The 24,898-nt window shown below is 36.1% G+C and overlaps 1 protein-coding gene across 50 annotated transcripts in view; it reads right to left on the reverse strand.

Annotated features, from left to right (window-relative positions):
• TRDN (triadin) overlaps positions 1–24,898 on the reverse strand; it is a 392,671-nt gene that overhangs the window by 265,467 nt on the left and 102,306 nt on the right. For all 50 annotated transcript variants that reach the window (XR_011422188.1, XR_011422177.1, XR_011422182.1 and 47 more), the window contains exons 5-8: positions 24,372–24,431; positions 10,744–10,797; positions 7,532–7,591; positions 917–1,099 (exon numbers count right to left, since the gene is read on the reverse strand). Coding sequence is in view for 31 of the 50 variants with exons in the window: in XM_070223715.1 (XP_070079816.1) it covers positions 917–1,099; positions 7,532–7,591; positions 10,744–10,797; positions 24,372–24,431 (357 nt within the window). In the remaining 19 variants the exon portion in view is untranslated. The remainder of the gene's footprint in view (positions 1–916; positions 1,100–7,531; positions 7,592–10,743; positions 10,798–24,371; positions 24,432–24,898) is intronic.

The raw sequence follows: 24,898 nt of genomic DNA on the forward strand, positions 1-24,898 counted from the left end.
AAGGAAAATTTTACTTTTCAACACCCCTAAGAAACATTTATGGGAATAGTCCGTACAGAATAGATCCCATCTTCTGTACGAGTGTCAGGACTGTGTAGCAGCCTGGAGCCAGGAATGGACTTAGGAAAGATTCAACCAGGGGCAGCATGTGGGACAATAAGGCTCTCAGCTGCCCTCTTAAAAGTCCACCCTATAATGTTTACATAGCATCTTTCCATAAAGAATTTCAATTCATATTCCACCTCCATTTAAATGTTCTATTTCTGTGAAGTAGGGATGTAAGTTTGACATCGTTCTTATTGAAAGGAAGCACAATATGTCAGGTATTGAGCTTTCTAAAGTCATAAATTTAGTCTATGGCAGCTGGCAGAGAAACTTGAGAGTTCTTTCCCCTATAATTTCCTGCCTACTAAATTAACTGAATTTAATAATTCGATGTATATTCTAAATTATGTGCTCTTGCAGAGACAACAGGAATGTATGGATAGATTTTATGATACTTATTCTACATGATTTGAACATACACCCCTTTAAAAACTCCTTGAGAGTTGTTGCTATTTTTCTTGGACTGCTCTTCTCCAAGGAGGAGGATACATACAATTTTTGTTCCACTTCTTCATAGAAATCTCTTATCTCAAGAATTCAACATTTATGCTCAACCTTCAAATACTAATTCAAATCCTCTTTTAAAAATTATTCAAAATGCATCTTTAGATATGTGGACACATTTTAGGATTTCTATAAATAAATTTTCATTCCCAAATTATTGTATTTCTTTCCAGGCATATTTACTTATACAAGTCTTTTATTCCCATTTGGAGTCTGATCTTGGTCTTTTTCAGTTTTTAATTTCACTGCATCTGCTTCTTGCCCAATATTCTCTTAGAACCTCTGGCCGCCTCCTCTGAGTGTTTACCTTTCTGTTCGTGCTTAGACACAGCTGCCGGTTCTTTCTTGTCCTTCTCTTTGGGTTTCGGCGAAGTTTTCTGAATTTCTTTTCCTTTTGCAGCTGTTGGCTTCACTTTCTCCTGTTTTCCAGCTTTCACTTCCTTTTGAGTCTTTTCTTCAGTCTTCTCTTTAGTCTTAGCTTTCTTGTCTTCTGTATAGAGTTAGAGAAAAGTTGGATTATTTTTGTTTATTTACCAACACAGCATTTCATCTCTCTTTGGTTGTTAAGAACAATTTAAAAAGAAAGAGAAAAGAAAAAACAATAGAGAAATAGTGTCGCTGACATAAACACTTGTGACTATTATCTGACTTGTATATAGTTCATGAAGTGTCATGTTAGAGTATTTAAAAAAAAGAAAGAAATGCAGCTCACTTGCTAGTTGGGCTCTTCTTAAACTTGTACTTGAAAACATCATATTTTAGGTAGTCTGGACCTTAGCATATCAACAAGGAGGTATTGGGGACGTATATCCAGGCATGTTCAGTGAAAGGTAATGCCCACACCAAAGAACCCAATAAAAGAGACCTTTTAAAAGCATGTGATCATTTTGTTTCACAACTGGAATATCTTAAAAAGTCATTCTAGAAATAGAAACATCAACACAGTCTTCTTTCCTTCTTTTGCTTTTTCCTCCCCAAATCCCCCCAGTACATAGTTGTATATTTTTAGTTGTGGGTCCTTCTAGTTGTGGCATGTGGGATGCCACCTCAACATGGCCTGATGAGTGGCGCCATGTCCACGCCAAGGATCTGAACTGGCGAAATCCTGGGCCGCTGAAGCAGAGCGCATGAACTTAACCACTCGGCCACGGGGCCGGCCCCTAGACATTATTTATTCTACGGGATCACACATAATCACCGGATATCACAGTAAGTCTACTATAGTGTTGGATTCTCTCACCTCATTTGCCAATGTAATGGATAGCGTTTATTGTCTCTCATGTTGAAGAACTTGATGAAAACTATAATCAATTTTCTTGACTTTAGTACACTAAGCAAGAATTTGAGACAAAGACGAGATAGTATTGTGAGGTCCCATGAAGAAGAGAATGAAAATGATAATGCCTGATGCTTGCAAAACCAAAATCATCTGTGCCGCTGCATTTAACTGACGGGACCAACACCCTCCAAAGCACTGTTCCTTGGAGACTTTGCAAGGAGATGTTGATACTGTGTTAGGGGTAGGAGGAAATTCCTATAATCAAATAAATTTGAAAATACTAAGTCAAATTGGTTTGATTACTATGGAATCTCTCAAAGCTGAAGTGTATTGAGGATCTTCAAGGAGGAGGATTACACCATGCACTGTTTCCCCAAGTTACCTGACCATAAAACTCTCAAACAGAAATCACCCAGTTATTCCACAAACTCCAACATCGCTGTGGCTTCCGTGACTATATTCAATCAGGAATTTCTTCTACTTCCTTTAAACCATTTCTAAATCTCCTTTGCTGAGTTCTGCTCTTTTCTACGGCAGACTCATACATTTCTATCACAGAAAACCACCAGCTCTCTGAAAATGACTTTAACTCAAGCTCATTCCAGAACCTCACACCAAAATATTTATTAGTTTCTGTCTAGAGAGAAAGTGCCACTGAGATAGCCAACAGCACCTCAGACGAATACAACTTGTATAGCTTCCCCTAACAAACCCTTCCAGAAAGCCATGGCCTGGGCTCTGAGCTAGTTGCTGGAGCTCTAAAGATCAGCAAGGTAATATTCCTAACCGAGGAAAGTTTAGCATGGCATTTAAAACCCTGCGAAGTCTGGCTCCATCCTATCTCTCCTCTCATAGCATCTTCCTCCACAAGGCTACTTTCTGTTTCTTGAATGTCTTGTGTATTTTCCATGTCAAACATTGCCAGGCTGCATTGTCTATATCTTCCATGTTTTCCACCTATATAAATTTTGCGTTCTGAAATTCACATGGAACAAATGGCTCTGCCATGAGAATTAATCATTCTTTCACCTGGGCTTTGATTTGCCTCAACTTTTACTAACACACACAAGCTATTCCCTATCATATACCTTGTATTACAGATGGTTGCTCACTTATCTGTCTTCCCTACCAGAAAACAGAGAATAAATGTTTACTGAATTCGCAATTTTGATCCAGGAGAGAAAATAGTAAATGTTTCACTATGTTCAGATCATGTGTATAATATAGTGATATATAGATTGCATACGTAAACATGTGTTTAGAAATGAACTTGACAAAACTTGGAAAATTTGCCAACTAGTTTTTTGTTTATACTTTCTTTGCATGTTAAATTGTCATTTTGGTTACCCTAAATGACACCTACCCACTCTTTGTGGGTAGCAGTTAATTTAACCTTAGCTTCATACTACGGAATTAAAGATATGTGAAATTTAGATCTACTTTAATGTTATTATAATTTATAAATGGGCAAAGATAATTTTCTTAAAGACAGAACCATATCTAAAAACCAATTTTTATCAATGGTCTTAAGTATAAAAATAACAAAATTTTCCCTATTTTAGACATTTGTCAATGACTTTCATCTTTGAAACAGACAACTTTGTTTCATATTAAAAACAAAACTGTGTGAGAATGCACCAATGATGTCGATATAATGAGGAAGACACCATGAAGCTAAAGCAACACCCAGAACTTTATTTTTATCAGACTGGGTAAATATTCTTAAACTTTGTGCAAAATACTTTTCCTGGTTTTTCTCAAAAAGAATTTAAGTGACATTTGCACTTAAGAGTTCATTAGGGAACAAAAAAGCAAAGAGCATGTCAGGTTATATTCAAATCACCCAGCTCTATTTACGAAGACATTTAATTCATGACTTTTTTTCAAATGGAAAACAAAATGGCCGATTCAAAAGAACGACATCAGCAAATTTGATCCAATTTGGGATTAGCATTACCTATTAGGAACTGTACCAGAACCAAAATGTTTTATGCCAAAGTAAGGAAACCACATTACTCAATAAACATTTTACAAACTCTACGTTTTTGGTGTCAGAAAATAACTAATTTCAACTCTCATTCATTCAAGAACTACCAACTGCTTAACTTCTCTGTGCCTCAGTTTCTCTGATCTTGAAAAACAAAATCACCACGGTAGCTATCTCTTCCTTTAAGGAAGCTATGGAGATAAGTAAAATAATGTGAGCAAAAGAATTTGGACCCTGAAAAGTAAGTTCATAGAAATTTCTAATATTAAATCCACATGTCTTGCATTCCTAGAGCTGTTTGGAAATTCCCTAGAACTTACACAGAATATGCTGTTTAGCAGGAATTGCTTTATTACACTCATTTTAAACATGAGAAATCCAAATAAAAAAGCCATTTGCCAAAGATAGCACAACTAATGAGTCAGGAGCAGAAGCAATAGAACAGAATGCCTAACCCATCTCCCCATTACACTAAATTGCATCATGTTATTAATATTAAACTATGCTGATATTATCAAAAATGTATTTTAAGACATATGAGGAGAGGTGTAAATATACACAGACCCAGTGAAAGCAACAGAAAATCTTTTGAAAATAATCAAAACAGTAGTAACCTCCTCTACTTCATCAAACACAGATAGTTGAAAACTTTTACTTCTGGGACAGTTAGACAGCCTGGCCCAAACTTGGCTTACTCCAGTCACTTCTCTTTCCACCATTCTCTTCTTCTTCTTTGTCTTTGTTATTTTTAATTCACTATAGAAATAGACTAGTTTTCAAAGAGGATAGGGGGTCCTACATGTGTTTCCCAGGGTAGACACTGAAAAGTCCAGTCTTTCCCAAGAGGACATCCTGAGGTGGTTCAGCCAGCTGCTGCCCTTGGGCAGGCTGTGCTTGAAACAGAGAAAGAAATGCGCTGTGTTCCACAGCAGTGCCTCTGGGAATCAAAGCTCTTCCGAGGGAGATTCTGCTTTAATTCCGGCCATACCTTCCAAATGTAACAGGTTCTCTTTGTTTCTAACTTAAATGTTACATACTACTATGATGTATATGCCTTTTAAATCTTATTCTGTTTTCCCTGAAATTACTTATTAGACAAAGAGAATTTTTTATGCACTTCCTACATTCCTAACATAATGTATATATAGATATATAAAATAAAAAAGAAAAATTGGAGATAGGCAAGTGTTTGTGTATCTAAATATATGATATATATCATATATATATCTACAGTCATGCATTGATTAACAGTGGGAATATGTTCTGAGAAATGTGTCATTACATGATTTTATCATTGTGCAAACACTATAGAGTGTACTTACACAAACCTGGATGGTGTCTATGTTGTCCATCATTGACTGAAACATCGTTATGCAGTGCATAATTCTGTATCTATATCTACATCTATATCTATATCTATATGATCTCCCCCAGAAGAATATAAGTGTATAGATAAAGTATTTGTGATTTGTGGCAGGCCAGGTCAACTCAATGTTGGCCCCTTGGATTCCCCATCTTCTGATATTCATACCCTTGTGTAAACCTCTCCCTTCGTATATGGGCTAGCCTGAGAATTTGCTGCTACTCAAGAATATGTGACTTCCATGATTAGTCTACATAAGATTGTTATTTCTGTCTTGTTAGCTGACTCTCTCTCTTAATAGGTTTGGTGAAGCCAGTTATCATAGTAGTGACACTCACGTGTCAAGAATCTGACAATGGCCTCCAGCCCACAGCCAGAAAGAATTGAGGCCTCAGTCAAAAGCCCTGAGGAATTGAATCTTGTCAACAAGCATGTAAGTAAACTTGGAAATGATCCTTCCCCAGCTGAGACTTCAGATGGGACTGCAGCCCTGTCTAACACATTGATTAAAGTCTTGTGAGAGACAGTAGGCAGAGAACTGAGCCAAGCCATGCCCAGACTGTTGACCCACAGAAACTGTGAGATAATAAATGTGTTGACTTATGCCTCTAAATTTGTGGTAATTTTTTGAATAGCAATAAATAATTAATGCAGTATTAAATAAATATTTGTTGAAGGAATAACTTATGCTTGAAGAACTTTAATTATCTTTGGAAAGAACACTTGATTTATATTCAGTTCACTTGGGGTTTTGTCTTACTATTTATATGACCTGGCCAAATTGTTTTCTCTCCCTGAAGGTAAGTTTCTTTATCTGCTAAACTAGGTAATTAACTGGGATGATCTCTAACATCCCTATTAGCTTTAAGATTTCATATATATGTGAATTTATTTTCACTCACATCTATCAAACAGAAGAGAATCAAATAGAGTAAAATAACATGTATTTAATTACAAATTCCATCTTGAAATTAAATTCATGCTACTCTCTAGGAAACAAAGTCTCAATTTACAATTCGTCTAGCTTAACTTTCATAAAATTAGATTTAATTGTCTCATAGAAATATTTAGTAAAAAATATATCTGCCACCAATATCTTATTATTATATCTAACTGTGTAGATAAACACATTAAATTTTGAAAATAGATTCTAATATTTATCTAAATGATTAGTCTCTGCAAAATATTGGATTGGGATTTCTAAAATATACTGATCACATAAAACTTACATTTTAAATATAAGGAGGAAATTAAAATTTAGGAGATAAGATTGAACTATCAGTTAGAATCCATATTTTTCTAACATTAAATAATTGGTAAACAAATCTAGAACAGCAAAAGCTGGTTTATGCAATCTTCCAAAATATAGAACATTACATAGATATTTTAATTGATTTTTTTCTTTGGCTATTATTAAGACACTTTTGGTTCTCAATGGTTTAAAATATTGATCAAGCTGTATTCATTACCCTTTCTTCTTGAAAAAAAGAAATCCTGAATTTGAATTTTCTAAAATCAAACTCAAAGTATAATACTGGTCAAAAGCTATAAACCAAATATGTTGTGTTAGGTTCTTATTGCTATAGTAACAAATTACCACAAACCTAGCTGTTTAAAACAACATCCATTTATCTCCTGGTTTACATGGTCTAAAAGTCTTGGCACAATGTGGCTCAGCCAAGTTCTCTCTTTAGGGCCCAGGAGGCTAAAAGGAAGTTATCAACAGGGCTGCATTTTTTACTGGCGGCTCTGGGAAGAGTTGGCTTCCACTCTTATTCAATTTGTTGGCAGAATTTACATCCTTCTCATGGTTTCCATGGGCTCCCCTCAATTTCAAGCCAGCAATGGGAGGCAAGTGGTTCTCACACTTCAAATCTCTCTTCTGCCACATCTCTTTGCTTTTAAAGGTTCAAGAGATTACACCGAACCAGAGTACTCTAATTCAGAGTACTCTTCCTATTTTAGATCAACCTTAACAACCTCTGCAAACTCCTTTTTGCCATGTAATGGAACATAGCCACAGGGATGACACCAAGGGGTAAAAGACATGGGGGCCAAAATTCTGCCTATCACATATGAGGAAGCTCTTCATTTTCCTCTCACATTTTGAGATGTTCTATTATTTCAAATGTTCAGTTTTATTATTCTTTAGATAGTAAATTTTAAATGTAAGACCAAGTTAATTTTTATGTAAATGAGTGCTTACAATCTTCCAGTTATCTGTTACTCAAAATGTAATCTCATAAAGTAAAAAAAATAAAATTGTTATGGAAATAATAAAGGGAAAAGTTACCTTTTGTCACTGTCTTTGTTTCTGGTTTTTCTTTTCTTTCAATTTTTTCCTTGTGAGTTGCTTAAACAGAAAATTTTATATTAGTACACTTTAATAGACTTCAAGACCAATATTTCTCTTTACCTCAGTTTTATAGCCACCAAAATCAAGAACGATTTGAAGGATGATGACATTACTGAGCCTAACTCAGGAATAAAGGGTTATCGAAGTAACAATAACTGTATGGAACCCAGTTTGAAAGGCTTGGTATTAAGACTTAGAAAGCATTTTGGAAACTAGTCTTACCCTCTTTTTTAAAGTTACTATTTCAAGTAGATAAAGTTTTCAGGAAAAATAAACTGAGAGAGCAATTTCACAAGAATTTGTCAAAAAATACATCATTTTTTCAGGAAGAAGTACTCTCTTTAGGATTAATGACGAAAAATATTAAAGTCAGGACTAGAGCTTTGATGATGCACAGAGTTTGTCCACAAGGACACAACTGAGTGGTAGGTCTCCCTGTAAGGGACTGTCTTATGCATTGACAAAATGCTTACTTCTCTGGTCCCTGCTTACCAAAAGCTCGCCACTCCAATGCCAATTTGACATCCAAGAATTTTTTCAAATACTCCCTAATGGATAGCACCTTTGGTTGAGAACCATCAATAGAAGATAAAATAATCATAAAGATTACTGATTGAGTGCAGCTTCTTAATTGAACAGTACTTGACATGATTCCTGACAAATTATACCTTCTCATTTTTTATGCAATAAATTAATACGGATATATTTTATTAACTTTTATTTACATAGACTGGTAAAATCTTGTGTCTGTCAAGAGTTTAGGTAAAGGACTTCTGAGAAACACAAAAGCATGTGCAGCTTATTCCTATATTTCAAATATATTAAACTGTGTGCTCTGGTATTTCCTAAAGCACCATATGTTTTTCAACATTCACATACTATTTAAGGGAGAATAATAATGGGAATTAAAGAAACTATAGGAAATTAAATGATAAAAAAGGATTTAATTAAACAGTTGGAAACAGTTAAGGAAAGAGCCAAATCATTAAAGTAAAACATTGGCGCCCCATTTCCACTATTTCCAACTATATAACGAGAATAGTAATGTCCATCAGCTTTACTTGTATTATGAAAAGAAAGGATGTGCTCAAAGTAGGTATTTAAAAAACTATTCTTTTAAAATACAGTCTATGAATAGTTTCCCCAGAATCTTGGAGAAATGACGCAAGCCTCACAGAAAGCTTAAAGCATAACATCCAGTTGAAGACCAAGGGACCCTGGCAGCTCAGAGCTACCTAGAAAGCAGACTCCTCCCCTCCAGGGTTTCAGCCTCTCCACCTCTCAGCCTGCCCCCACAGTCCTCTGCGCTATCATTTGGGGTCATGGGCAATAGCTTGGACAATGTCAGTTGAAGGAGCATGACACCAGACTAAGCAGGACACAGTTCACACAAGGTCATGGGGCTACAGTATAATAACTCATCTCATAAAAAACAAACTCCTTTAGTGGTATACAGTAAGTAAAAGGGCACTTACAATGCAGCACTATGTCTCCGCTTTTCAATTTGCAAAAATTTCCTGCAACATTTACAGTTTAAGGGTAACAAATTCTCAACTACTTTTTAGCAAAAAATGGACACTGTGAAGGTTGAAAAAACAAGAAATATCAGGTGATTCCATTTAGTCAGAGTACACGGAACCTGATGCTAATATTCTGTGTAACTCAATAGCGGATGAGAAACAGACACCTGTTACTAGAGCAAAAAAGAAGGCTGTGTTGAAATTCACGGATATTATCACTAAGTAAACATTAATAAAATAGCAACTATTTAATTTAAATTTTCAAGTGAGAATATAGAATAAAGAAGATTGAAGCATGTATCAACTGATCTGATTGCTAAATATTGTAAAACATTCGACCTAGGTGGAATGTTTCACAAAATAAGATAATTCAGCAGGCTATACATATTACGGACACACAAATCAGCTGAAATCTAGCCCAAATATCCCAGTCATGATCTGCTCTAAAACAACAGCAAAAAGTTAAATTAAAATTCTATTTCACATCATCTATTAAAATGGACTTTTGATGAATTAAAGTTAAATGTAAAACATGAAACTAATTTTAAAAGCTTGAGGAAAATATTAGTAGCTATTGAATCAATCTTTGGATGAAGATTCAAAAGCAGAAATACCAAAAGAAAATATCAACATGTCTAGTCATATACGAATTCAAGAATCTAAAGACACACACAGACATGCATACACACATATATGAATCACACATGTCCACTCACACAAACAGAAACCCTAACATTAACTACAAAGCTAACTGAGAACAATACTTGAAAAGTGATACACCAGGGATGTATACACAAATGACCCACACACATATCATCAGGAGAAATGGGCAATGAGTGCCAACAATTACACAAGAAATATACATCACTAGAAATCATAATTAAATCTCTCAATCTATAAATAAGAAACAGTTAAAAATACAGTGGAAGGAAATATCTCTATTTAAATACTATGCAGCTTTTTAAAAAGAATGAGGAAAATATCTATTTACTAATATGGAAAGATCTCTAGGATATATTGTTAAATTACAAAAGCTAGAATATAGGACACGATAAATTTTGTGTAAAAAATAGGAAAAATAAAAATATGTATTATCTTATAAATGCACCATGAAGCTCTGAAAAGATGCACATAAAGCTCATAAAAGTAGTTTATGGAGGCTGGGCGTAAGGCAGGAGGATGATTTTCACAACGGATTTTTAATTTTTGAACAATGACACTGTATTGCCTATTCTAAATAAATAAATAAATATGAAAAAATATGTAAAAAGTCCAGTCTAATAGGTAATCAAAGGATGCAAGTTAAAATAATGAGATATGCTTTCTTATCTATCAAATTGGCTAATATTTTCTGAAATAATATTATCGTTACTGCCTAAGGAAGTCTTGAAACTGCCAGGGGAAAAACGGATACACTTCTGAAAGGTAATTTAGTAACAGAGTTCAAGAGTCTTAAGTATTTTATTTCCTTCAACCCAGAAATTACTCTTTTCAGATTCAATTCTAAGGAAATTGTCATAATATAATTAAAAAAATAAATTCATGGTCATTTAAAATCTGACGTAAAGAAAGAAGCCAAAGGAGGGAGGGACCAGTGTGTTGAAAATAGCAATAACAATAACTCCATACCTTTCTTTTCAGGTTTTTCTTTTTCTTTTACTTTTTCTTTTTCTCTGGGTGTAACTGGAAAGAAACAGACAATATTTTTCATTTAAATAAAAAGACAATCAACAATGAGATGATTGCATGGCAGTTTTTGATGTTAAAGACTTACCTGCTGCTTTTGGAAATCTTTCTTTAACTGGCATCGGGTTTTACACAATTAGAGGTTTAAACATTAAGATAATCATAGATTTTTTAATTTCATATTTAAGCACAAACTCATACCAAAACTGGGTCTGATTGCAAAGATAACAATCTTTAACTTCAACTTAATGAATTGGAAAATTTTTAAAAGTTATCACGCCATATGCCAAAGGAGCCCAGCTCAATAAAGGAGGAATGCTAGAAATATGAGGACAAAAATACAGAGAGATAATCTTCTGAACCTGAAGCAAAGAATAAGCAACCTAAATAGTATGTGTTAATCTTCCACAGAAACATTCTACGTTAAAAATCTTTGAAAATCTACTGGGGTGAGACTAGGATGACACCAAATCCTTTAAAAGACAACAAAATTTAATTTAATATGAGCTGTGATCCAATGGATTAATATAGCAAAGCTCAAAGTCTCCTTTCCCCACAATTTAGTCATAACTCTTAATAATGGCACCTAAAGTTATTCAGGCTAGAAACTTGGTACTCATCCAGGATTCGTCTTTTATAGTCTACTTTTGTTCTTTTGCCAAGCTCTTTCATTCCTACCTTTTTAACATTCCTCTTACTCAACTTCTTTTATCCAAAATTACATTCCCTATCATTTATTTACACAAAAATATAGAAAGAGCACCTGTCATTTGCTAAAGATTCTACTAGGCAAGACAGATTCCACCACTGTCGTCATGATGTCAACAAGCTAATGGATGATGGATGCTAAACAAATAATTAGAAAGATAGTTAATTGCAGTTAGTACAATTGGCAATAAAGAAAATATTCAGAGTGGGATGTCCATGTATAAAATGAGACCTAACCTAGTCTGTGTGTTTGCCAAGGCCCCTTGGGGTGAACCATGTGAAAGATGAGAAGAAGAAATTAACCTAGTCAGCGAGTGGGAAGGAGAAACAGGAAAGAGATCATTTCAAAAGCTGGAGTAGGATATCCTTCTTGAGTGCAGTATTATTACACATGTTATTACAATAACATCCTGACTAGCCTCTTGAAACTTTAGATTTAGGTTTTTGTCTCTCAGAATAACCTCTCTAACGTGACAATCTGATTATACCATTAACCTGTTACAAATAGTGTCTCTCTAATTCCTTAGCATGGCATCTGTCGCATAATAAGCACTCTATCAAATATAAAAATATGTTATTGCTCTCGTGATCTGACATGTTCTTATCAATCCAATCTTATTACCAGGAATTTCCCTTTGAACTTTCCATTCCAGTTATATCAACATGCTTGTGCCTCCACAAGTACACCACGTGCCCTGTTAATTCCTTTGCATCTCTGCCTGCTTGTGCCTTCCACCTACAATTCCCACATCCACATTTCTTCTCTTCCATGCATCCTTTCAATCCTGGCTCAAATGCCTCATCCTCTGTAAAGTGTTCTTTGATCTCTACTTATTCCATACACCAACTGCACCATGTGCATAATTCTATTTCAGCAATTATATAATAACACTGAACTTGTTCACATATTTGACTCCTCAGTAAGTGAACTCTCTTTCAGGACTATGCCATATTATTTTATTTTTGCATTCACGGCTCCTCACGTGGTGTCTGTCACATAGTGGACTCTTATAGATACTTTTGAATAAGCAAAATTCTAAAATATTATAAGGAGAGCTATTTTCATCTTCTAGTACAATTCTGTTTATTGATGATGTGGTATAGATATAACAGGCACTGCTTCCAATCGCTTAAAATTTTTACAATGTGTTAAAATATCTTAAATAATTAAAACTCCATGAGAACAGAAGAAGAAAACAAGATAGAACATCTAGACATTGTTTTTTCTTTCCATATTCAATGATTCTTTCAGGTATTTCTGAGTTATTAAGTCCAATATAAATATCTCGTAAAACAGGGAAGAGCGTCAGTATTCACGCAGGACCACAAATAGCTTATTTGGTTTCTCTGGATCACTATTAATTAAGCTAAACCAAAAGAAAATCTTGGCAAAAGCAAAGCGCTGTTGAAAAACTCTCTAGGGGAAACCAAGTTTGCATGAGATAAGCTGAGCATTCAGAGCCCTGATTGGGGAGAGCCCCAAGAGAACACCTAATCTGTGTCTCTGCCTCTGTGAAGGACCAGACCTCGCCCACCTTGGACAGCTGGTTGTCCACTCCACTAAAGGATTTTCCGATTGACGTGTGCACGGGCATAAATGGGAGAATTAATACAAAATCACGGGAGCTGAATTCAGTCTCAAATTACCATATTAATGCCTTGTTCCTGTTACCCTGGGGGAAAATCGGGTTCCTCGCAGTCAAAGTTTTGATTTACAGACACAGTCCTGTTCGCTGGAATTTCATTATCCCCCTCAGAAATGGCACCATAATACCGCTTAGTGAAGCAGCTGGACCCATGTGCTCTAGGGAGCTTTCACAATGGCAGCCAGCCATTAAAGCTTCTTGGATGGAAACTTCAAACTTTGGCAAGACTGAGCTCAAATACCAACTTCTGAATATTTTTTTTATCAAAACAATGCAGCCGTCAGTAACTGCCTTAATAATCACTCTAAAATAAAGATAATTTGCTACAACAACTGCATTTGCCTGTGCATCTTTTTGCTTAGAAACTGCAACGAAAAGTTTTCATGTGGAAGAAGAAAAAAATAACTTCCTTGTCACCAGCTCTCTTTGTCAAGTTACATCTTAGCTAGGACAGTTTTAGCTCAGGACAAAATAAGCTTGTTGCACCTGCTAGAGCTTAATTTGTTTGTCATCCTTATTTACAAGAAACAAAAGTCCCTTTGGTAGGCTGATAATTAAAAACAAATGGAAGCTACCAGTTGGAATGGCCCTGATGTTTGGCATCTGAGTTGGCAAGGCCCTGCTGTTCCTGCACTTGCCCAGACTCTGACCTTTCCCTGACCAGAACATTCAGCTCAACTCAACTCTGAAGCGCTTCTCTCTGGCCCTCTGCATATGGTCCATCTCCAGCACTCTGCAAGCTGTGCTCCGTGCTTTCACAGCACTTGGCCCTGGGAACCTGCCAGGCAGGCTCTGTGTCCTTTTCTGAAGTGCATCAGAGCTCACAGTGTGCCTGACCCTGCGGTTCTTATTGGGCAAAAACCCCCTGAGGAACCAAGCAGTAGGCATTCAGGGCCAGGTTTCAGAGCTCTTTGCTTCTCTCTCTGCTCTTAGTTCAAAAATCAAAAGTATTGACATTAGAGTTTTTAGAGCACTGATTTGTGTTGTCTACTATATTCTTCAATTGATGGTTAGTAAACAAATTTAATTAACCGGAACTCTAGAACTCATACTTGACTTCAGAACTACTACACAGGACTAACCTTGTGTGCCCAAACCAACCGAAATCAGACGGATAAGCAAGTAACCATCACGTCTCTGTGTTATCAATGCCTTTGGGGAGCATGGTTAGCTCTAATGGATTTTGCAGATTTTCCTTTTAATTAATTCCTCTACTTTTCAGTTTTCTGGTGCTTTTGCTGCAGGAGGAATTAGCACCGAAGTGGTCTATGAATGTTAAGCAGGTCAACATTTCAAACAGCTTCATAAAATTCATATACGTTCATGTTTGAATTCATCCTTTTTTAGGAAAGAACAAGATACATGTTCATTTTAAACCCTTAAAAAAATTCAGCTTTAGCCACCACTAAACAAAAATGCCAGAGGTACTCTTGGTTACTGTGCATGTCTCTGTGTGAGTGCTTTATTTTTTTGCAAGTTGTTTGCAGAATTTCCATTCTGTACTAAAGCAAAATGATCTATACACTTTAAGAGACAATGATGAACTCAATAGAAAGCTTTTTTTTTTTTTTTTTTGCTAGGAAAGAATCCCCCTGAGCTAACATCTGTTGACAATCTTCCTCTCTTTTGTTTCCTTTTTCCTCTCCAAAGCCTCAGCACATAGTTGTGTATTCTAGCTGTGGGGCCTTCTAGTTCTTCTATGTGAGCCGATGCACAGTATGGCTACTGAGAAACCAGTGGTGTGCTTCCACACCTGGGAACCGAACCCAGGCCACCACAGTGGAGCATGCCAAACATTAACCACTAGGCCATCAGGGCTGGCTTGAAAAGGAATTTTGGGAAGAGAAACTTCTCAAAGACTGTATAATTCATTATTTATAAAAGAAGAATTTATCATTTTTAATTTAGTATAAGCACACAATTTCAGAGCTCCTGGGAAGCTAAGAGGTCAACTGGCCTGAACTTCTTTGTCCATGGACAGGAAAAAACAGCCCCATGAGAGCCCATGGTGAAATAGAATAAGAATATGGTTATCAGATTGCTAAACTAGTATTCTTCCCCCAAAACTGTACTACGTTGTCCATGCCAGGTGCTGTGCAGACTGTAAACTTGTTCTTATGAACGAAAGTCTGCTAATTAGATTCTCTAAAAGCATGTTATCTACAATTTAGCCTTCAATAATGTGCATACTTCTTTTTCATAATAAAGTTACCTTCATTGATGTCTGAAAGTGAAGATTAGGCAAATTATCTAAAGTTGCAAAGTTCATCCAATATACATGCTTTAAATCACAAAATAGATTTTTAATTCAAAAGTATGAGTTTTATCATCAAATCTCATTTAAGTGTATGGGTAATTTCCCTTCACCTGGGGCTACGGGGCCACAGAACCCTGATCACTTCCTCACAAGTGACCATCACTGCAGAGGAGGTGATGCAGAGCGCTCTGTAGAGCCTTTGTTGTCATTTTCCAGGTTTATCTTTCACAGCTGCCAGGGAGGAAAAGAAAATATAGTTTGTACTTTCTGGAGTCAATTAAGCACAGCTGAGAGGAGAAGGCAAAACTAAAAGTTTATCCAATACAGGCTGACTAAATGAATTTGAGGGCTTTGACAGCACTTTTATTAAGGGCTCCAGGATACTTAGATATACTTTAATGTCCTGTCCTCTTCGGCTTTTAAGCCTCATGTTCAGCAAAATCGCTTGCTAGCCTACGATTCCAGTCCTGTCATTGTTTCCCAGAAACAATCCTAAACCAGTCAATCAGGATTATTCTTCTAAATTATGCTTTTTAAAATGTTCCTCTGACTTTGTGCATGTGATACTGTTATGGGTTGAATTGTGTAACCTCAAAAAGGTGTGTTGAAGTCCTAACCCTCAGTATCGCAGACTGTTCCCTTATTTGGAAATAGGGTCTTTCCAGAGGGAATCAAGTTCAAATGAAGTCACTACAGTGGGCCCTAATTCAATATGACTGGTGTCCTTATGAATAGGGGAAATTGGGCACAGAAAAAGATATGCGCAGAGGGAAAAGAAAGAGCCCCAGGGAGAAGGCCATTTGAAGATGAAGGCAGAGATTGGAATGATTCATCCACAAGCCAAAGATTGCCAGCAAACCCCCAGGAGCCAGGAGAAGCATGCAATGATTCTCCCTCACAGCTGTCTGAGCCAATCAATCCTGCTGAAACTTTGACTTTGGAGACAATATATAGGCTACAATATTCTTCAATCGATGGTTAGCAAATAAACTGAATTAGACTCTAGAACTGGGAGACAATAAATTTCTGTTATTTAAAGCCACCCAGTGTTTGATACTTTGTTACAGTAGCCCTAGGAACGTAATACTAATACTAATCATTGGCTGCAATTGTGCTCCTTTGACCAAGTTTCCACCTGGTTCCTGGAGGACTGACCTAGGTCTTATGTCTTCCCTTTTAGGTTCCAGAATGCACACCTAATCCCAAGCCGCCCATTCCTCTAAGGCTTTACCATAAAACTGCAGGCAGACCTACTCGGCTACCGAAGCAGCCAGTTACCTCCTCAAACAGCATTTCTCCTCCGGGACGTCTTTGTGGAGTACTCACCACAAGATACTTTGTGTATTTGCTTTCTTAGATCTCTCGTTGGACTGGGTCTTATTCTTCACTGAACTTTTAGTGCCCAGTAGGGTGTTTGGCACAAAGTAAGTGCTGTGAATAAATTGATGTTCATCATCGCCTAATGGCTACAGCTAGTTTTTCCATTTATAGTATCTGCCTGCCGCGATACCCCCGTTCCCACTGTCTGGTCCACTCTGATGTTGATCTGATGCCGTCCATCAGCACACACTTCTGCCATGTGAACTTCCTCCCCCTTTCTGAGGTCAGCTCTTTGCCTGAACACCTGACAGCCCAAGTGGATGTACCAGACACCGCATGCCTAAAAGGCCCTCCTTTTGTCTAGGAGCCATCTTGGATGAAGTTCTCTCACCTAGTTATATGTTTGCCACTGGGTTCTAGTCTTTTTTGGTTTATTCTGTTCTGTGACTAAATTGACACATTTAATAGTTAAATAGAAGCCTAAATGTTACCTGAAAACAACAGAGAAATTTGCAATTGCAAAGAAATAAAGCAATATACAATTAAAAAAAACTAAATGTAGGAAAAAATTAGAGGAAAGTAAAAAATAAATTGCTATTTAACTCTGGATAATTGGGTTGTAGTTGTTTTTCTTTGCATATTTCAAATTGTCCAAATTAATCTGTATTACTTTAATCTGTATTATTATATTATAAATTTTATTGTGAATGTTTCCCAATTACATGTTACAGATTGTTTTTGTTTTAATATGGAGTTCACTACCAAATTCTTCAATTGCTGCTCACCAAATAAATTTGACATTACAATGGCCCAATTAAAGCTGACTAATTATGTATATTTGAAAATAAACATGGAAATGTCAAAGGAAAAAAGTGCCCATAGGAATCACATAAAGGTTGACAAAACAGGGAAAATGAATGCTTCATTAATTAATTAATTCCTTATTTCAACATTTATTGAGTGTGTTTCCTGTGTTAGGTACTTTGCTAGATGCTGGAATAATTTTTAATTTGATATAAGCACACAAATTCAGAACTGGTAGGAACCTGAGAGACTATTGAGCCTAAATCTCTTTGTTCATGGATAAGGAAACCAGAATCATAAGAGTACACATCAAGGATGACATAGAACATAAATGAAGACAAGCATAGTTCCTGTCCTCAGTGTGTTGGATCAATATGCCCACAATTAAAATTTGGTGAAAATGCTTTAAAGGGTAAAGACAGGGGTGTAACAGTAGCATGGAGAAAGTTCCTAAGTGCCCCCAAAGTGAGGGGCAGCAAGAGAGGCCGATTAAAGGGACTGACAATCCATCTGAGATTCAAAGAAATGGACAGAAGCCGCCAAATGACTACACAGGAAGGGCCTGCTGGCCAGAGAGAATGGTGTACACAGAAGCACAGAGTTACAAGAGAGCAGCAGTGCCTGCTTAAGGACTGTCCAACAGCTCAGCCTGCCCATGGCATATGGGGTATTGGTGGGGTCTGGGGTGCTTTGGCAGGGGAAGCAGGCAGAGAGTTGGGGGTTGAGGGGTGTTGGTGAGGAGATTGCAGAATAAGGAAGGCATCTGGTAAAGTGTATGAAGCCTGAAATTTGTAGGGCTATCAGCGATCATATAAAGAGGGCCTTATATGCCGTGGTAGAAAATGTGACATTTATCTCCAAGGCACTGTGATGGCAATAGATGGATTTAAGCCTGTAAGTGGCATGATTAGCATGCATTTGAGGGGTAATTCAGTGAAATCAGTTAAGTGACTTAATCTTGTAGAGCAATGATTGTGGAGAAGATAGCAGTGGGAGAGAAGAGGTGAGAATAGATTCAATTATAGTATGACTCGGGGCCAAGCAGGATTGGTCTTTGAGATTGAAAGAGACCAAGAAGTCTATGGCAGTGATTGTAACTCAGATGCCCTCTGAGTGAGGCAGATTAAAGGTCTGCTCCAGTAGTGATGGGAGAGAGTGGTGGAGGACGTGGTACAAAGTGGGCGTAGGTAGGCCTCACCTGATGATGTCTGGTTGTACATTATTTTACAATACTGCCTGGTCAATGGAAACTTCTAAGAGATGCACTTGAGGTCTAGGCTATGAGTGATTCTAACGCAAGCTACACATTAGAATCATTAGAAATGCTTGACTCCAACTTTGGCCTCACCTCCCAAACATTTATGGTCCTAGGATGGAGTTCACACATGGACATAATTTTTAAAAACTATCCAGATGATTCTAAAGTCTAACAAGGTGAATATCACCACTAGCACAATGACTCCTAGTTTTTCAGATTGAATAGCTTGAGTGAATGGTGATGTCAATCATTAAGACAAATAATACGGAGAGATGAAGACATTTTGTACAATAGATGTTAATATGGGTTTTAAATACATTGAGTGAAAGAAGTCTGTTGGTTATTTGTGTTAAGTCAGATGAAATTTGTGTAGGAGGGTCCAGAGACTTTTCACATTCCACTTCTTCAGTCTTTTCAAATATCAAAATTAATTAACCACCTGGGCTCCTAAACTAATCAGTGTCTTAAGTGAAATGTGAAGAGATTATCCAATTAAGAAAATATTCGAGCTATTCAGGACATTCTCAAATTTTTTATTTAAGATATATGTACATTAAGCATGAATTTTTAATGAGGAATTTGTATTGTAGTATCCTAAGCAAACCAACCACTCATAAACTTTGTCCTATTTCCAATATGACTAAATTCCTCATATACCTTAGTCAGGAAAAAACGAAAACCAAACAAATACCTTGCTTCCTAAGATAAACCAAAAATAATGGAATTGTTCTGACCAGTTCCGGTCCTCCACATGATGAAACCTTGAATATTTCCCCTAAACCTGAATTCCTTAATAATAGTAATTTTACATCTTGCTTTGGCTATGCTGATGTTGAAGATTTATAGAAATTCTTATGACAAGGTTGCTATAGTAAATTTGGTAAACTTTGCCATTCTGTGGTTCCTACCTTTAAATACTTGAATTTTGTATTTAGCAATCAGTGTTTCTGAAATCTGACAGGCTTATATTCTAGTTAAAGAGTAGCTAAGTGGTGTAGGCTAAATAATGGCCACCCAAAATATAACCATGTCCTAACTCCTGGAACCTGTGAATGTTACCATATATGGCAAAAAAAAGGACTTTGCAATGTGATTAAATCAAGGATTTTGAGACTAGGAGATTATCCTAGATTAGGTAGGTTCTAAATGCGATTCCCAGTATCCTTATAGAAGAGAGGAAGAGGAGGATTTAAAGTCAGGAGTCGAGAAGGCACTGTGATCACAGAGGTGAAGATTGAAGTGATGTGTCCACAAACCAAGAAATGAGGCAGCCCAGAAGCTGGAAATGCAAGCAGATCAGTGAAGTTGGCCAGCAGCTTGCAAGGTCTTAACCAGGGAGGTTCAGAGACAAATTCCAGATCCTTCACCTAGTACTAGAGACTTAGATATAATCGAGCAAACAAAAGGAAGAAAATAGGAAGAAAATAGGATGTAAGGCATCGTGAGAAAGCCACATGTTCTTAAGTAAGAGAAAACTGAGGCTAAACATTGGCTCTACAGCTCGCTAAATGTGAGACATTAAGTCATTGAGCTCAGGGAAACATCAGTGTTTTCCGTTTTAAATGGGATTATACCTAGCATGTTGGATTGTCCTATGAGGATTAAACAAAATATTAGATATAGTGGATTAGCTATAGTATTGGTTCATAGTATATAAACACTTACGTAAGTCAATTTTTTAAGAAAGGAAACATACATATAGGGATGAAGTGATGACAAAGGTAGTTTAGTGTTGTGTTACAGAATCTTGGGATGACAGATCTTAAATTCCCCCAGCCTGTGATCAGATAGATATAAAGTGGGACCAGATATAGGGAGAGAAGTAATGCAGATAAGAAACCTGCAAGGGACAGTCACTTTTCTTATGAGGAGTCATTAAGAAGACTAATTAGTTGATAGTTACTGTTTAAAATTTTCCAAGAATTCCTTTAAGAATTTCCTATATACATTTTATAATCATTTAATCTTTACAACAACTCTATTCTCCCCGTTTTACAGATGAGGCGGTGGGGGCAACAAAAGATTGATTAACTTGCCCAAGGTCACCCAGGCAGTAGTTACAATATGTGGATTTTAACCCAGATTGGTTAATTCAAGACCTCTCTAAAAGTAGGAAAAAATGATAATGACATCCTTTTTTGTCAAAACATACCCTGTGCTCTTAGCTTATTTATTGAATAGGAATGTCTGAGTGTTTACCATGGACAAGGGAAATGGTCTTTAACAATCATGACTGGGACCTTTTATTTATGACCAATATCACCAGTCTCCATAATTTCTTACAATGAAGGATGCCCAGACTGTTGACTGCTGGAAGAGATTGTCCAACATTTCTTATCATTTAACATGTGGCTCTACGTTCCACAATGGGCATCCATTCATCTGAAATACTCATGAGCTGGGATCTCTAGCCTGCCTTATTCATTTCCATCTGGACAATGATTAGTTCTTATAGTTTAGACAGGAATATATTCTGAAATATTTGGCTTTAAATACAAGTGTATTCTGCAAGGTCATTTTAACCTGTAAAATCTTCCATCAGGAATCATTACCCTGGAATGGAATCAGCATTCTTCAAGCTAACTTCTGTCACAGCATATTGTTCAGTGCCAAAAACCCCTCCAGTGTGGTGAACTCATTCTGCCTGCTCACCAGGGACCATTTATATCAGCAACAATTTGGTGAATGGCATCTTGGTAATCCAGGAAAAGTTAAATTATGGTTGTAAATTTCTTCTAAGCCAACGTAATGTTCCACTGTCTTACTATACTAATTCAGTACAAGATCACAAGTATATACATTACTCTGATCATATTTATAAAATAAATCACTACCCCTTTATTTGGGAAAAAACAAGGTTAATTCAAAGGTAAATATTAACTAACAGTTCAGAGTTTATACTCATTGCCGTGTTAAGAAATAAAGGGTTTACTCTTCAGTTCCATGAAACTGTTGCATTTTTCCCTAATGGAAAACACCAAACAAAATAAACAGAGGGGCAAAATAAGAACAAAAGTTATTTTGGGGGGCCAGCCCCATGGCTGAGTGGTTAAGTCTGTGTGCTCCGCTTGGGCAGCCCAGGATTTTGCCAGTTCGAATCCTGGGCATGGATGTGGCACCTCTCATGGCCATGCTGAGGCGGCGTCCCACGTGCCACAACTAGAGGGACCCACAACTAAAAATACACAGCTATGTTCCAGGGGGCTTTGGAGAGAAACAAAGAAAAATAAAATTAAAAAGAAAAAGTTATTTTGGCCTCATGAATTAAAATCACTTAGGTAATGTGGATGACCATAAAAGGTACCTAATTTTCTATGAAAAAAGAGCCAGAATTGAAATCGATTGATTCTTTGCACTTTAAAAATGAATTAGTTGGCATATTTATATGGAATTATTTCAGAAATGTATGTTCTCTGGGGTTACATATTCTTGGGTTTTCTATATTCCAGGTGATGTGTAAGTCACCTATGTATAGACTTCCAGGCGTTTCTCAATGACCTCACACAATTAAAACCTTTTAGAATATCATATGAATCCCTTGAAGGAGAAAAAAAAAAATAGAGACAATAGAACGTGATCTAGCTTCTATCATCACCAAATTTGTTATCTCCCCACAAAATACGCCAGCTTCAACATAATGGATCTTTCTAGACTCAGTTATTAGCTGACTTGTCTATAACCATCAAAGACCACTATTACCTTGGATATATTGTATCTGTTCTTATAAAAGTTCAAAATGCTTTGATAACAATTAAAGTCCTAACTATCCATCATATTATAACCATAACTAGTATGGAATTATATGGCATACAGAAAACATATATTTATCCACATACATGAACAGTTATCAAATCACATTTATTTTCACCGAACTACTTGGGAATAAAAAGCAGACATTATTTTACCCAGATGAGGAAACTAAGTAGTAAATGAAATTTTTTGCTCATATTCACACAGAAAAATTATGGAAAAAAGAAATTATCTCTGAAGGCCATTTCAGTGTAGAACAGCTGAAGCTCCATTTTCTCTTTCTTGAAAAATATTCATTTTTCCCAAAATACATGTGTTCTATTCAGGAAATATATTCAGGTTCTAGTCTCCAGCCCAGCCTTTGAGAAATTTATTTTAAACTTCAGCCAAATTCACTGTTTTAACTATGCAAGACTCCCTAGTTTAATAAACCCACTCTACAGCCCACTGCTCAAAGTCTTTACCAGCAGGGCTCTAATAGTCAGGTCCAAAATGCAAATGGTGCCATCTGCATCCCCACTTCCACTCCAGCAGCACAGCTATTAAATTAACAGTACAGTCTGCAAGATAAAACAGCAGAGACCCCAGTGATGTGGAACCAGTTGAGTTTCTGTTTAACCTTCAGCAGATAGAAACACATAGCCAGTTCAGTCATGGCTGGTTCAGTCAGTCCAAGAGCTGTGTCCAATTTCCCTGACCAAAGGAATTAAGAACCAAAAAAGGAAAGGGACCAGTAAGAAGACATTAGTTCCCAAAGTACAAATATAAATAGGTTTCAGTTGAGCAAGCTTCATTAGCCCTGATTGTGTAAGGATTGGCTGACCAATCTGGAACAAATGCAAACTTTAGGATTAAAGACGTAATATCTACAGAGTGATTGGAGCTCTTCACAAAACGGAAGTATATGAAGTAGATTGAAGAACGGCATTTTAATATAGATTCACATATTGGTATAATTTAAGGTTAATTGAAACTATTATTTGAAACTTTACTATGGATTTGCTGCTGTGATATTTACTGCAAGTAATTTTGCATCAGCCAGTTTTTGACATAATAAATAGTAGGCATTCAGTTTTTATCCCAGGAAACTTCTTTCATTTCCTGTCTGTATCATACCAATATAACAATTATGAGATTTTAACTTTTGCCATAGCTTATTTAGAAATATATCCTTTCGAATGTTTTTGCTTCCTATAAGTTTCTTTAAAATTTTATAACTACGTGGGCCACTTCTAGAAAAGTGATGATTGTAAGAGGAGCAAGACAATGCTGGCCATTATTAATATGCCTTTAATGCAAGACTGCAGTTACTGGATTCAATTCAGTTGAAAGGGATATTAATCATCCTGTTGTCACTGCCCATCTAGCCCCTAAGGCTGTATAAAGAAAGCTCTGGGGCCATAGCAGTCGGCAGTGAGGCAATACAATGACTCTGCACCTATGCCCAATATTTTAAAGGTATTGCATGGCATAAAAAATTCAAGGTTAAAAAAAATTGAACTCTGATTTATTATAGTAACTTATTAAAAGAAGAAAAAATGTTTGCTAGTAAGTCTAAAAATCTGTTTGTGGTACGATCATAGTAAGTAAAAACCACTTGTAACCTAAAGATAGTCACACATTTTAAAGTTACTTTGACTCCAATCATTAAATGTTATTTATGTTTTTATACCTGAAGTTAACTGAGAAATAAAGGTACTTATTTCAACACTACGAAAAGTTAAAACAAAAGAACACTAAACACGAAAACTTTCCTTTCTGTCATATGAATATGTAAAAAAAAAAAATCCCAAATAAAAAGAAGAATAAACACAAATTAAACGTTTACCTTTAGTTTGTATTTTCCTTTCAGGTTTTTCCTGCTTTTCAATCTTATCTTTGTGTATTTCTAGGGAAAAAATAGAATTTATAATTTAAAAACTTTTTGAAATGTACAAACTATAAACTATAACTAGGACCTAATCTTCATAATTCTACCATGACATCTAAATTATTACATGTAACAAATGTATATGTGTCTAAAAGGAAAAAGTCTTAGTAACATATTGCTATATAAATCACTCATTTATTGGAATAAGGAAAAATTTGGAGTTATCTCAAAATTAGAGTTTTTGGAAAAGCTTAAAACTTACATCATGGAGATATGTTGCCACTGCTTTCAGTGCTAAAATTGCAAACTATAATTATGTTTTATTTCAATTACTCTCAATACAAATTAAGAATCCTTAGTAATAATGTCATTGAGATTAAGGAAGATTTAGTTTTGATATATTAAGTTAAGAATTTGTCAAATGAACTGTAACAATTATCTAATAGGAAACATATCTCAGAAGTATTGACTTTAAGCTATGTTTA

This window comes from Equus caballus, chromosome 10, assembly GCF_041296265.1.
Source record: "Equus caballus isolate H_3958 breed thoroughbred chromosome 10, TB-T2T, whole genome shotgun sequence".
Taxonomy (NCBI): Eukaryota; Metazoa; Chordata; class Mammalia; order Perissodactyla; family Equidae; genus Equus; species Equus caballus.